The sequence below is a fragment of the Poecilia reticulata genome, chromosome 9 (assembly GCF_904066995.2).
Source record: "Poecilia reticulata chromosome 9, P_reticulata-male-v2, whole genome shotgun sequence".
NCBI classification, from domain to species: Eukaryota; Metazoa; Chordata; class Actinopteri; order Cyprinodontiformes; family Poeciliidae; genus Poecilia; species Poecilia reticulata.
In genome coordinates, this window is record NC_088838.1 from 21,436,594 (window position 1) to 21,452,751 (window position 16,158).

At 37.7% G+C, this 16,158-nt stretch overlaps 1 protein-coding gene across 6 annotated transcripts in view; it reads left to right on the forward strand.

Moving 5' to 3' along the window:
• Positions 1 to 16,158, forward strand: part of grid2 (glutamate receptor, ionotropic, delta 2) — a 446,512-nt gene that overhangs the window by 362,558 nt on the left and 67,796 nt on the right. For all 6 annotated transcript variants that reach the window (XR_014088939.1, XR_014088940.1, XM_081610703.1 and 3 more), the window contains one exon: positions 3,744 to 3,882. Coding sequence is in view for 4 of the 6 variants with exons in the window: in XM_081610703.1 (XP_081466829.1) it covers positions 3,744 to 3,882 (139 nt within the window). In the remaining 2 variants the exon portion in view is untranslated. The remainder of the gene's footprint in view (positions 1 to 3,743; positions 3,883 to 16,158) is intronic.

Consider the following 16,158-nt stretch of genomic DNA (forward strand, 5'->3'; position numbering starts at 1 on the left):
ATTTTTTTATTTATGGGACAACTTTCGAACCAGGAAGGGTTAGCTATGTTAAGCAGCATGATAAATCTTGCCACCCGCAACTACGTCACTATGCATTGATGGTTTATTGGACACAATAAGAAAATATGGATTGTCAACTGGGCATCAGTTAATTACGTTTTTATTCACTATTATAGTTATTCATGCCAGAATGTAGAATGTGATAACTAATTTAAAAAGTTTGATAATTTTTTAAAGCATTATTAACAGCATATTTAAGATTTTTGGAGGCCAGTGGACTGTATTAATTCGAACACGTCTTTTGTTCAAAATGTCCTTGAAAAAAAAATGCCTTAAATGTTTGTTCGTATTCAAAGGATGTAAAAAAAAAACAGAATCACTTTGGCTTTAAAATGAGATGATTTAATACAGTTCAATACAAAAAAAATATTTCAGCATTGAAAAAGTCAAATACTTTACCTGCTTTGATATGATTTGCCTTTCAGTTACTTCATTGTATTGACTGCATCGTGTAAGAATGAAGTGCAGTTTAGTCTCAGCATTTTGGCCTCTAAATTAAGCCTGACTCAGCATTAAGGGTAGTGAAAGACTTGTGGTGCTTCATTTGAACAGCTGTGCAACAGCCTTGTAATAGACAAATTTGAGCGTATTTATAACTTGATAGGACTTTGTTACATTTTAAACTTTGGTTCTCTCAAGTGCAGTATGATATTTGATGGATAGCAACATGGGGTAGTTACTGTACATTTTTTGGGGATAAGGCATTTATTTCCAAAGAATAAGTTGACCTCATATACCATAGCAGTTTTTGGATTGTAGAAAAATATAAAACGAATAAAATCCAAAAACATGTCGATTGTGAGATTTGACAGAAACAAGCACAGAAACATAAGTCTAACAATTAAGAGTTTTTCTGTTCACTTTTTTTCAGAGAAGTTCAGAATGACTCAGAGTCCTCTTAGTCATTATGACTATGGGGAATCAGAATGACTCACTGGCTATAAACAGATGCTTCGGTATTATAAGACCACCTATTAGATTTAATATGTATTAATTTTAAAATATTGAAAAAGTAAAGACAAATATTCCCATAGTAATACATCTTGGGAATAGAATACAGAAAAAAATAACGTTAACTGTTAGTCTGAAAATCACAGAACCAGATTCAGACTAATTACACAGCAAGTGAATGAGAAAAGCAGCAGCAGCAGCAGATCTGGCAGTGTTACAAGTCACTAAAAGGGGGAAAGAGGGGTTTTTTTTTTGGCCTGCAATGTCAATCACTATGAATGAAAAAAGCTGTTGTCAATCTACCAATTACATCGCGTAGGTAACTGACAGATGGATTTCTACTATTTAATGTGAATGAAAGTTATCCACCAATTAGGATTTTCCAAGTGGGCCCGAGAAACACCAAAGGTAGGGGCCTTCAATTCCAGTCTTCAGGGGCCAGTGTACTTTTCCAACACACCTGAATCAAATGGTTCAATTACCTCCTCAGTATGCAGTCGCATCTCTTCAGAGTCCTGATATTGACTTGATTTTTTCAGGCGTGTAGAAGCAATGCCTTCTTCAATGCCTGAAGCTGAAGACCGCTGTCTTAATGTTTGACAGATGTACTCTTTACTGCAAAATTATTCATACCCCTGACAGATTCAGCTTTAAAGATTCTTTGAATTTTACAAACATGATTTTTTTTTTTTTTCCCTGTCTGGAAGTAAATGAGTCCAGTCTCAGCTTGAACCTGAAACAAGCTGTCTTGTTTCCTGTTAACACTTTATTTAATTAAGTTTAAATCTAAATATTTTGTGTGTGTGAATAATTTGGGGCTTTTACTGTTTTACTCTTTTTTTACTCCACTTTCAGTGCATTCCTGGAATACCAAAAGACAAATCTGAAAAATATATAAAAAATGTATGAAAAATACTTTTGATTAAATACAACAAACAAAACTACCACCATCCTGTTTAATACTCTGAACTTGAACAGGAAAAATGCTGCAAGTTACATGGAGTTGTCTACTGAAGAAATCTCTACTTACATGCAGGAGGATTCAGTTTTTGGGGTTAAATTCCTTCACAGCTGACATTTAGAATGCCTCAACCTGAGACAAAACCAAAACATTATCAGAGGTAATAATTGTATTTGACGTTCCTTATATCATTTTACAGCAAATGACCCAACTGTTTGCAACTGGTACCAGTTAGGCACAAGGCATCTATCTTTAGTTCAATCACTAGACTAAGAAACGGCACACGATATGACAGAAACCTTTAACAGGTAGACTTTACTGCAATGTGACCAACAGGCATATAACATACTAAAACAAAACGCATAAACATCTTGGTAAATATTCTGCTTCAAACCTGCAGGAATGACTAGGATGAAGTAGGAGTTGAGAACTGCGACATCCTTGGTGAGCCTTATGAGCAAAAGATTCAGATTGATTCTTCATCTCGAGGAAGAAGGAGCAGAGGAGGAGGAAAACCATAAATAAGAATGGAAAGCTATATCGAGCAGACTAAGCAGGGCTCTTTTGATGCTGCCAAGCTGCGTTCACAAAGACACGACTAGCCTGCACTAGAATCCAGAAACACAAACACAAACGTTTTTTTTTTCTTTCTTTTTTTTCCCAGATTTTTAACCAAAGCAAATTTGTTCGGTGTCTTGACAAAACAGAAACTCTGTACTTTCAAGTGTAAATGAGAAGCTTCACTGTGAGAAAGAAATCCTCAAACTCTAACTTGGCATTTTGTTTAGCTGCTAACATAATCAACCCCTAACAAAAAGGATATTATCTTGACCCTGTTATCTCCATCGACTCTGATCATCACTACAGCCAAAAAAAACCTGATTTATCTTCTGATATGTTTTTTTAAAGAGAGTGAATGTTGCAAGTCAACTTTAAGTTAAAACATGTTAATTTCCTGCTGTTGAGATGAATTTTATTTATGGATTTCTTTATTTCTGTATACTAGATGTGTCTTTACCAACAATTAACATTATTGTTAATTCTTGACATAATAATCACTTCTACAATACATATACATATTTGTATCCAATATGTAGATTTATAAGTGGAAAATGTTCAATTCAGATCTTCAGGATTTCTCATGAACATTGTTTTAAAAATATATTTTTAGAAGAGTTCAACTGATAACATTTTCTAGCGAGCTAATCACAACAATTTTTTATATTAAAAAAAAGGATCATAGATGCTTCATGAATTTTAAATGCATTTTTAATTAAATAAAATAAGTGCAACATATCATAGGATGCTACATCAGCCATGCACAAGGATTATGTGAGCTGCATGAAATATAATGCCCATACATTAAAGTGCCTTCAGGCGAGCTGTAAAACGCAATGTCAACATCCAAAGTACAGTATAAAACCCAGAGTGTTGAGAGAGAAATTCAAATTGAATAAAATGTTTTAACCTGGCAAAAGAGAAGCCTTGGAGTAAAGTGGCAAAAGCACAAAAATCACCATAGATGGGAAAGGGGCAGTATAAAAGGAATATGGGATTCCTTTTATCCAGGAATCCCATCCCAGATCAGTTTCAATCCAAAACATCAGATCACATTTTGTTAATCCAGACATAATATGTCAGGATGTAATGCACAGTTTGAGCATATGTTTTTTCTTAAATAAAGTCATGTTTGTATGTTTGTAATTTGACACGTTCTCTTTTTTCACACATTGTTTTAAACTGTTATCTTCTTTCTCTTTTTTTTCCCTAGGTGGAGAAGTCCCATACACCACCCTTGCAACCAGGATGATGATGGGATTTTGGTGGATGTTTGCTCTCATTGTTATCTCTTCCTACACGGCCAATCTAGCTGCTTTCCTCACCATCTCACGAATAGAGAACTCTATACAGTAAGTACCAATAAATTATGACCTCGTAAGAGAAGTTCCTAAAAAAAGAAACAAAAACAAACTCAAACTCCTTTATGTTAGCAGCATTTATCTGTTTTTGCTAAATGAATTTGGGGCAGATTTATAAAATGTGCACTGCTCTGGTGTCAGAGCGTCAGGAGCGACCATATACATCCATACCCAGGACTACAGCCATTACATTCCTTTGGTTAAGGTGTCCCCTAAACCAGAGACAATTTTGGAAGCATCTTACTGATTCTGAGAAAACCCATGAGTCACATTTATAAAGGATTGCATAGGTTTCATTGTGTCTTAAAAAGTAAGTTCAGCTGTCTACTTGGAAATTTTAGAACTTTTTTTTGCTTATCTCTGCATGAACACACACAAATACACAACCACCTTCTTACTCTTGTCTCAATCATTTATTTATCTCATTGTGAGGTGGTGTCCTCTCCTTTGCAAAAGATGAAAGTGTACATACCATGAGGAGAGAGAGTAATAAGATAAGAAGCATGGAATTAATTGTCATTTAGCAATAATAATAATCTTTATTGTCATAGAAACCATACAATAAAATTACATGGATTATAACGAAATTGGGTGATAAATTGTACAAGAGGGTATTTAATGCTCTTATGGCTGCAGAGTATAAACTGTTCTTCAGTTTGTTTGTCCATGCTTTAATGCTCCTGTATCTGCAGCCTGATGGCAGCAGTTGGAACAAATTGTGTCCAGGATATAGATGTCGAAGAAGTTGGCAAATCTTTGTTCTTTTACTTTTTTGCACACATCATTTCCCTGGGGGTCTGTGCCCCATGTTTGTCTATCCTTGTGATAATACGTCTTCCTGCTTTTCTGCCAGTAGCAGAGAAGCAGGAAGTACTCATCTCTCATTGGGCTAATAAGCATGCCTAAGCATCCGCTATGCCTGGCAGTGCCACAGTTAATTGTGCTCGGCTTTGGAGTAAACAAAATATTTCTCTCCATCAAGCCACAGTCGCTTTTTGTTTCTCTTTCTTCTTGCGCTTGGCATATTTTTGTTTTCTTTGGTCTCTAATTTTCTTCAACCATGAACAATTCAGTAACACATCACGCAGGCAAAAATAAGTCCAATTGCATTTGTATAAGAAAGCTAGTAAATTAGATTGTTTGGAACAGAATAAGCAAGCAAATACACAAACGGAAGAGAAATCCAGGAAAAGATGGAGACATGACTCTCCTTAGTGTTTTACATCAAGGCAGGCAGGCAGGCAGGCTTTTTAAGTATTAATGCCCTTGTTTCATCCTGAAAATGAAATAACAAGTCAGCGTCAAGAACCCTCTCTGGACTATTTCACGCTTGGATGTTTTCCCTCAATTTCGGTGTGAATCCTTTAGGAAAACCGTGAAAGGTGGCAGAAGAGAGTAGCAAAGCGAAGGCACAAGTGAGCAATGCACAGAAAGTGAGACAAAAAGGCATCTTAATGAGGAAATGAAGTGAACAAGTAGGAACAGATGAAGGTGAGAGAGAGACGGAAGTATTTGGGCCATGATGGCCTGATGGCCTGACGGTAAGAAATGTCTGGAGGCTGTAAAATTTGGGGAGCAGGCTGTTTCTGTTGGGGCTCAGATAGGATGTTAATGGATGTCTGTGTTCTGAAATTGCAGTAATGTTATATATGAAATACTTCTAATTTTAAGCTTTTCAGGTGCTTATGAAGATTAATTGATTAAATTGCTGCCAAGACCATTTGGAAGCAAATACCAAAGAAAAAAAAAATGTATATATATATATCAATTTATAACTATAAGCAAAACTAGCCATGAAATAAAATCAGATGATATAGTTTAGATTGTGGCTAACGAAGGCGTTTTGAGTTTTCTCATAAGATACATTTTACTTCACTCCTGAGTTACTGAATTATTTATTTTCAATAGTTTAAAAATAAATGCACACAAACATTTTCAGATATTTTCTAGATAATGACGTTTGATGTTTGAAACTTTGATGCTCGGAACTGCTTAAATTTGCAGGGTAAAGTACATAGCACACCTTTCTCTATCTAGACTAAAGCAACCTCTGCACTGATATTCGAAACATCTTTAATTTCACATCACAGTGCACTCATTGCACCTTTACATTTGAAACTAACAAATTCATAATTGGGAATGTGGCCAGGCTGCCTTCACACAGTGGGTCCCAACATCCTAACCCCCGGAGTTGGTTTCTTTTACCAAGTTGTGTTATATTTGCATAAAAATGCTTAGGAAAAGCTTCCATCTACAAATGCATTTGCTTCATTCCTTCATCAGTTTTAATAAAGAGAATTCAAATGCAGGGAGGAGATGGGGTGTAGGGATGAAACCTTTAAGGGTCCAAGTCCAAAACGCCACAGGCCACAAACTCATATAAATAAAAAGAGTCAAAGCATTCAAGTCAACTGAGAGGTGACAGCTTTAATTTAAAAAGCAGGAAATGAAAGCGCTGAATGGGACTGATATATCCCACTTGACAGACATAAAGTATGAAGCTAAAATACAAAATCCTCACAAAGTTAATAGATAACAAATATATTTACCATGACGATTACATTTACCGGTATTCATATTTCCAAATTAGATATAGGAAAGGTCAATTACAAATATTAACAGCTTAAAGTACAAAAAGCACCTAGTGCCAATTGCACCAGCATTGTACATGGAATGAATTATGTAACCAGATGTTTATTAGTAAAATCATGTCAGTTCATAAAGTACATGTCTTCTGGACTTTACACTGTATTTCTCTTAATCTAGTGGTAACTTTGATCAAGGAATATCCCTTCCAATAAAAATAGTGTCTATCCCCTCAGAAGAGTAGAAACATATCATGGTATTAAAATGTATTTACTGGCATTGGCTCTTCAAAGACATATTACCGTTAAAAATGTTGGACACCCTGTCTCAATAAAATTGCTTAAACCTTTGGACCATAATTTTTTTTAACCTAAAAAAGAAATGATGAAGCCGCCTCCTCCCTCACGGCGAAAGGAGGCATTTCTTGGACATCTGTCAAAAAGATCTTGCCAGTTCCAACTCTTTTGATATGTTCCACCATGTTCAGTGGTAAGACCTGAAGCATATCAAAGTTAAAGGTAAAATAGTTCCTCCCTGAATCTTAACTAAAAGTTTGATGGAAAATCTTGTTTCTTGTGAAAGGTATTTTTCCTTTTTTTTTTTTTCCCTGGGATGTGTCTGACAAGAGCAAAGACCAGCAATTTTTTTAGTTATTTATTTTTTTTGCCTCTTAAACAGATGCCTGGTGTTGCAGTTAAAGTAGTGAGGTCAGACTGCTCGGGGATTGTTCCTTAACAAAGTCTGATTAGTAGGGCTGTATAAATAAATCGTTTCGGCGATATATATCGATATTTTCCACCCTAGGAAAGTATCGATTTTTCATCCGCAAGTATCAATCCGTTAAACCATAGGGGTCCATAGCCTTATAGCTCTTTTTAACGTCTAGTTTGTTACGGCGTAGCAGCAAGGCTCCACCTCCCTCAGTTTCACTTTCAACTTGAGCTTAAAGTGCACATTTTAAACTACACACCAGTTTTTAAATTGTGTTAATAGTCCAAGTATAACCGGAGTTATGCTAAAAGTAGTAAATCATATTTTTCCGAATGTCAGAGAAATGTCAAAAGCGCCGTCATTTCCCGGCTTTTCCGATTATGTGAGAGGGAATGAGCTTCCAAACGTACAAAACGAAACAAAACATTAGATTCCTGTGTTTTTGGAAATGTAAAATCTTCAATAAATAACGATGGGCTGTATTTTGTTGCTGAGAAACGAAGTAAAGTTGCGCAAGTAACCGTGAAATTAATGCAAATTTCGACTGGTAGCATTCACTTCATAATTAGTTTTTAGCTCAGCGGTTTCTGTTCTGTGGGTTGATAACATACGAAGCGGGCGCGCAGCGGCGCTGTGTTTTGAGCAGGAAGACAAAGAGGAAAAAACCCCAGCCGGAATCTGCGGCGCAGTGAGGATTTCCATGGTAACAATGGCTGATCTATCATTTCTATTAGCAACAGACAAAGAGTATCAGAGACTGAGAGAACAATGAGATCCTGGCAGTCTGAGAGGCAGCTACTCAGAGATCCAAGCAGGGGAATAGCGGCGCTGCGTAGCTGCAGGGAGTCGATCACTACGCGGTGAGGTGGAGCCACTACTTTAGCAGCTAGTAGTAAACAGCTTACAGCCACGGCTAACTCCGGGAGCCACTGTAGAAAAGCCCTTTTCCCCATAGTCCAAAAGACTGCATTTGTGGCAGCATTTTTACTCCAAAATGCAGCCACAGTGTCCAAATGAAAAAAACATAAATGCAATCATTTGCATATTGAGAGTCTACAGAGGCTGATAATCTCCCCACTCTGCTCCTGGAATACCGTTTAAACTTTTGAGTTTATGTCAAATCCACATGAATTAAATGACAGAAACTAATTCTCTCACTGCATCTTTGATTCATTTTGTCCAGCTGCAGACTGTTAGACTGTCCAATCAGAGTCAGGTATTGTGTAGTTGTTGCTTTAATCAGTTTCAGTTAAATAATAACACAAAATGTCACTAAAATCACTCTGTCCTTCTAAAATCTTTCAGAAAACCGTAAAAATGCACTGAATCGCACCGAATTGTATCGTGCAACAAATATTGTGATATCGTATCGTGACCAGAATATCGTATACCGTATCGTGAAATAATTGTATCACTACACCCCTACTGATTAGCATGAGTGAAAGATTTGTCTGTCTTTCTCTTTCGAGGTTATTCTCTCTTTGCTCCTCTTTCACTCTGCAATGACACACACATACACACATGTACTGACTATTTGTCATAAGATACATTCAGCGGCTGTTCACTCCATTTACTTGCTCATTGAGCTGCTTAGGGAAATATAATTGCTTGCAAAATGAGCTAGGATACACACAGGACAGAGACACTAGTCTATGCACGTGCTCGCGCGCACACACATACGCACACAAACAGGAATTAAATTCACATTAAACAAAGACAATTAAACACATAATTCTTATATGCATTGACTTCCACAAGACTACACACACATTATAAATCTAGAAACAAGCATGGCATTTTGTAGTGAAAATTCAGAATTTTGAGTGAAGAAACCTTTTACATTTTTATGTATTTGTATTTTCTTCCACTTTTTTTTTTTACAGTGGTGTGTAAAACTATTCCTACCCCTTGAGCCTTTCCACCTTTTGCTAACTTATAAAAGCAAACGTTGATATATTTTGTTGTCATTGTTTAGACAAAGTAGGATATAAATGTGAAATGGAAGAAAAAAATACAGTCAGCTGTTAAAATCTTTTATAAATAAAAATCTGTCAAATGTGGTATGCATTTATTTTCATCCCTGACAAGTCAATATTTTATAGGAGCATATTTCACAACAAACTATCTGAAAATAATTTGGAGTATTTCTAAAACATTAAGATACATATACACTTTGTATATGGTCTACACTTTGACTGGACCATTCAAACGCATAAATATGTTTTGATCTAAATTATCACATGCTGGCTCTGGCTCTTGGTTTCAGATCAATAATCGGCTGGAGGTTGAACCTACCCTCCAGTCTAAATAGTCTTCTGCAGGCTCACATAAGGCTCTCTGTATTTTGTCTTATTTCCATAATCTCTTATAAGCTTCCTTGTCCCTGTTGAAAAAAATAATCTCCACACTGAAACATGGTGATAACAACAATATGCCATCACATAGTGTTCAGTTAGGACTTTCTTTTTTACCAGACTTCCATGCAGATCAGATTTGTGGAATGCACGTCTATCAGTTATCCTCCTAACTACTGCCATCTGACAAACGTCTACAGAAATGTTCTCCCTTAATACGCTGCATTTATTGATGTATTTGTTTATATATTTACTCATTTTTTATTAGCGGTACAATTTTCAGTCAGCTATATGCTCAGCGTACACAATTGAAGGAAGTCAACTCTCCATTTAAACTAAGGGATCATCTTTTCTTGTCTCTTTGCCTTGCTGTAATAAGTCTAACTCTAAACAAAAAAGCCAAATAAAATCATTGACATTTTTTCTGCAAAATCCACTGTAAATGTTCAATTTACAGTGGATTTTGCAGTCATATTGCATGTTTCTTATTTCACTCCCTCTGTTTGTTTGTTGTTGGTTTTTTTGCAGGCTAACTGGAAAAAGCAAGCTTAGCATTACATCATGAAAACAGGTCACAAACCAAGAATCCTGGTCTAAGATTCTCCTCATGAGCCAGAACATTCTCAAGTGAAATTGGTGGGAAGGGGAGATTATTAGGGCCAAAGATTAATTGACAGTAATAAAAGATTCATGTTCACAGCAGAGTTCATTAAAATCTTCAAAGGGTTTTTCTTTTTTTTTGGGATGGATTGGAGCTCATTGAGGACAGCATGAGAGAGGGGGAGCTTTAAGTTTTTCCTACCATAAAAACATGAAAAATACTTCACAGTATGTGTGTGTTCATGCGAACGTTTATTTGTGCTGGCAGACAGGCTTGGAATCATATAATCTTTGCTCGAATTTGTACCCATTGTTAAATCCGCTCCGTGGGTGTACTGTATTACAGCTGAATTAATGACAAAGCGTACTGTACACTTGTTCTTCATTAAGCTGGATATGTTGAGAGAGTTTTTGTGGGCATGTTTTGTTTCCCAGATATGAGGATCTCAAATCCATGGGTGGTGTGTAAGCATGCGTTTAACAAACAAACAGTAATTAGTTCATGTAATGGTTCTCGATTACATTTCTCAGCGGCCAAACTCTTTGAAAGGCAACCCAAGCACTGTTGCATTATAATTAACAATAGCTTGTGTTTTTCCCCTAGAGGTGGCAATTTATGGGTAACGAGAAGTGTGAAGGAGAAAAAAAAAAAGAAAAAGAAAGACGTTTATAGTTCAAAACAGACTGACATATTGTCTTTTTTCTCATTTTCAAATATTATCCATGATTCTGTTTTGTTTTTATAGCTGCCACACACTTGTTTCACTTAATCTTTCTCATTGGACTTTGTGTAAATAATTATTGTCTGCTTGCAACTACTACACACTTATGTACCTAAATCAATCAGTGACATATGGACATGGGACGAATTAAGGGCTGAAACGATTCCTCGAGTGATTCGAGTACCTCGATTATTAAAATTCCTCGAGGAAAATTGACCTGCCTCGAAGCTTCGTTAATTTATGTTTTATCATTTAGCGCACCGTGTTTCAGCTGGAACATTATTTGCGTTGAGCGGAGCTCTGACTTCCGCCTCCGAGTTGTTGACGGAAGCTACGTGTTAGCGGCATAACGTCCAATCTTCAAATTCAGCCCGCGGGGATTTTACTGATTGGTGATAATTCCGGGTTTTCATCGTTTTTGTGGGACAATAAACATCCTTAAAATGACTGGCGCGATACCGGGAGTTCGGCAGCCTGAGCGGAGAGACTGAACACGGCGGGCGGCTGAGGGTTGATGCTTACAGGGTAAGAGCAGCTTTACGGACCGAACCACACAATAAACTTATATCATCCCGGTCTGAACAAACGGGAGGCGGAACATGGCTGGTAGATGAGTTTCTGAACGGAGGAGCCGTAAATATCCCGTATTGCTCCCCCGGTCTACAAAAAAGTAACTGGTAGGGAAGCTCAAATGTGGAAAAAATAGACTGATGTTGATATCCGATAGTAACACTGGTGATATGGAAGATTTACCAATATTTTATTTCATAATTGTTTTTATCCGATTACTCGATTAATCGTAAGAAAAATCTATAGATTACTCGATTACTAAAATAATCGTTTACAACAGCCCTAGATCAATTTACCACCTAAAGCAAGAGATTGATTTGCAGCTGAACACATCTGCTACATCCACATGATGGTACCGTGTCAATATCCACTAAAGTATATGAGGAATGTTTGGATCCTGGCCACAGAGTTAAAACTGTTTTGAAGGGGTGCTGTGGTGGCGCAGGGGCAAAGCACAACCCATGTATTGAGGCCCCAGTCCTCATGCCGGTGGTCGCAGGCTCAATTCCCGGCCTGGCGACATTTGCTGCATGTCTTCCTCCCCTCTCACAACCCTCCTTCTTGTCAAACTACTTTCAAATAAAGGCCACTAGGGCCAACAAAACCTTAAAAAAAAAAAAACTGCTTTGAAGGCAAAGATTTGCTCTATTCCTGTAATAGCAAGTTGTACCTTGTAAATCCAGAGTTGCCAAAGTTTAAAATTTCTTTTTTTAGTTTATTCTACTCAACCTAGAGTCAAAAAAGTTTTTGTATATGTTTACACAAGAACGTACTACTGCACAGTGCAGTAAAAACAAGTTATTTAAGTTTGCTGAAACTTTAATGCAACTTGGTTGTCAAGAAAACATCCAAGCTGTCCATCCATTGAGCAAAACTACTTTACAATGTTTTGCTCATTGTAGTATTGCAGCTTTTCAGTACAAAGCATACAAAACTGAAACTTTAAAATTTTTATAAGATATCTTTATTCCCCTAGATGGTTTGTGTTTCATTTTTTAGTCTTATGTGAACAAGAAGGGTCTACATTTCCTAGGCACTATATATCACATTACTGGTTTTCCCTGTGGCTGAATGTAATCTAATTCTAGAAATCCATCTGGGCCTCCACTGGCTCATTTTCTTTTTAGTACGTCGAATTGTGTGAATATGTTGAGCCAGTTTTTCCACTGCCACTTCTTCATGGAAGACATGATGGAACACATTTTGAACTATTTTCTCACAGATCAGGTAGTTTGTCTCACTTGGTAGGCGGCATGGTTGTTAATTACACATTCTTCTCAGAGTGAGTTTTTTTTTCCCTCTAATTGCCATGTTTTCTTTTTAAATGGATGTCCTTCATAAAGGAACATTTTTAGCAAAGATTTGGTCAAGTTAAATTAAGTCTTTATGATGTAAGTGTTGGTTAATTAATACTGTAAAAAGAAGCATCTCCATCAGAGAACGCATTACCAGAAACCTTTTTTTTTTTTCAAAACTACTCATAACCAACTCATTAGATAGAAGAAACTTCTTTTTCCTCTGTCAAACTTGGGTAGGCATTGGTTCACTGTGATCAGTCCTGACTTTTTCCGTCTGCTAAATTTGGTTCTTCAGTTTTGTAGTTATGATAGGGTACTTTCATTTCCCAACAGAACCAGGAGCATTTACTGTCACCCTCTTAAAGGAGCTGTCTTCTCAGTTTTAGACTGATGCTGCGCGCAATCCCACTGACCGTCGACAGGAGTTGCTTTCTCTCTTTTAGACTGATGGTGTACACTATCTCGGGCCCGGGGTTAGGTTTGATGAGAGCCTCACTGACTCCAGAGAGAAAATTGATGTCAAGGAACATCATTTTATGCCTTGAAGAAGAGAGTACATTTGGCCCCAGTGTACCCAAGGTCAAGCATAACAACCAGTGCTTTGAGAACTGCATTTAAAAGTTGCATTTTGATAAAACCACACAACCAACCAAGTGTCACTGTAATCTGTTTTAGAAAGGGTCTAGAGGAAATGTAATGTGCGGTGAAGCTGTACTTCTCAATAATTGAGCATAGGTTTGTTTTGATCATAGCTCACAACTTATCCTGGCCCATTACTTCAACTTCCTCGGCAGGTCAAATTCTTGGTCTTTGAACTGGAAGGCATACAGTTTCTCTATTGGACACAGGCACAGGGCAAGATTTTAAATCATGTATATTTGGCCTGAATAGTCAAAGTGAAAGTTTCTTTTAGATGGCTTGATTGCCACTTTTTCAGGCCATTTCATTTGTGGAAAAATGACTACAAAGCTTTTATGTCTGTTTTTTTTAAAGGACAATCTCTTTTGGCATAATCTCTTGTGTTACCAGCATCAGAGCTAGTTACTTAAAACAGCTTAATAAAGAACGCTGGTTCTGTTTTTGGGACTACTCTGGAGATAATTATGCAAAGAAGGATGCTTTGTAAAATGAATAACCTAATGGAAAACCTCAAGCATCCTTTATACAAGACTGCAAAAATAACAGAGGCTTCTTAAGATCTGCTTTAATATAAACCATAGAAGATTCTTTAATTCTAAGATTCTATTCTTCCTGCCCACATCTATCGCCATATGCAATGACTCGTTCCAGAAATTACAGTCAAAACAACACTTAATTTCCCTTAAGGAATGAAGAAATATTTCTGAATATAATTTTGGGGCAAATCAAGTTCTTAAAGAGCCACTCATTGTCTCTTATTTTACTCTGTTGTAAATTGTCTAGCTGACCACTTGTGTAGAAGCTTGTTGTATGAATGTATTTCTTTATAAACTGTGAAATTTAGATTAGGACAAAAACGGCCAAGGAGAGGCCTGCTAATGTCAAGGCCCTATCAAATCTGGCATGCTGATATACTGCAGTGTGTTTTATGTTGACAAAGTCTCTGACAGTCTTGTCCCAAAATCTGCAGAGGTTCAAACAGTTTTTTGGATTCTGGATTGGGGCTTCTGCATGACTTCCATGAAGTTCTTAGAAACTTACTGACAACCAGAGTTCTCCAGATGGCTTTTACCAAAGGGATACAGTCTATGTGTGTGGAGTTAGTCGTCTGTCTTTCACTAGTTTTCCAATTAGCCTTGACAGTAGTGTGTTGGACTTGGTCCTGAGAAGTTGTGTGTCGTGTCGTCAGTGTGTCAAATGCTTTGAAAGATTCACTGTAAAGTGCTTTTAAATTCAGCTGACAATTTCAATGTGATTTGTAAAGATTTATCTGGCTAAAGAAGACCAGACTCTTAACAGGAAGGAGCCTCCAGCAGAACCAGGCTATGAGTTGCCATTTTCTGAAGCAGGCTGTGGGTTCAAAAGACAAGAGAAGAATGAAAAGAAAAACATAAGAGCACTGAGCCTGGAGTACTTAAATGAAAAAATAAAAAGTAAAAGTAAGGAGAGTTCACAGAGAGCTCCATCAAGGACTTCATCGAAGAAAGAGGCATATCGAAGCAAAACGTGCTGAGCCAGGAATACTTGATATGGAAAATAAAATAAAGAGACTGTACAAAGTTAATGAGAACAATATATATTGTAGCTACACTAAGTATATATATATATATATATATATATATATATATATATATATATATATATATATATATATCCTTGTAGACCACACAGTCGCCAGAGACTGCAAAACCCGACACACCAACCTGTGTACCGCTTGGATTGATTACAAGAAAGCCTATGACTCAATGCCACACACTTGGATCATTGAATGCTTAGAGATGTACAACATCAATAGGACTCTTAAGAGCCTTCATTGCAAACTCGATGGGGCTGTGGAAATCCACCCTTGAAGCCAACTGCAAACCACTTGCACAAGTGTCCATCAAATGTGGCATATACCAAGGAGATGCTCTGTCCCCACTGCTGTTCTGCATAGGCCTGAACCCTCTCAGCCAAATCATCAACAAGACTGGCTACGGATACCGACTCAAGAATGGGGCCATGATCAGTCACCTCCTCTACATGGATGACATCAAGCTGTACGCCAAGAGCGAGCGAGACATCGACTCACTGATCCACACCACCAGGATCTACAGCACTGACATTGGGATGTCATTCGGACTAGAGAAGTGTGGTCGGATGGTTACAAAGAGAGGGAAGGTCGCCCACACAGAAGGGGTCTCACTCCCAGAAGGAACAATAGCAGACATGGAGCACAGCTACAAGTACCTGGGAATACCACAAGCAAATGGCAACCTCGATGAGGTCACAAGGAAAGGAGCCACAGCCAAATACCTCCAACGAATAAGGCAAGTCCTGAGAAGCCAGCTCAATGGCAAGAACAAGATCCGTGCAATAAACAGCTATGCTTTACCAGTAATCAGATACCCTGCCGGAATAATTAGCTGGCCAATGGAAGAGATGAAGGCCACGGATGTTAAGACTAGGAAGCTACTAACCATGCATGGAGGATTCCACCCCAAATCCAGCACCCTGAGACTATACACGAGCCGTAAGGAAGGAGGCAGAGGACTAGTGAGTGTGAGAGCCACTGTCCAGGATGAAACATCCAAGATCCATAAATACATCAAGGACAAAGCCTCAACGGACGATGTGCTCAGCGAATGTCTCAGGCAATGGGGAACAGAAGACAAGGTGCTGGAAGTACCATCATGGGAGGACAAGCCCCTACATGGGATGTACCACCGACAAATAACTGAAGTGGCTGATGTCAGGAAAACCTACCAATGGCTGGAGAAAGCTGGACTCAAGGACAGCACAGAGGCT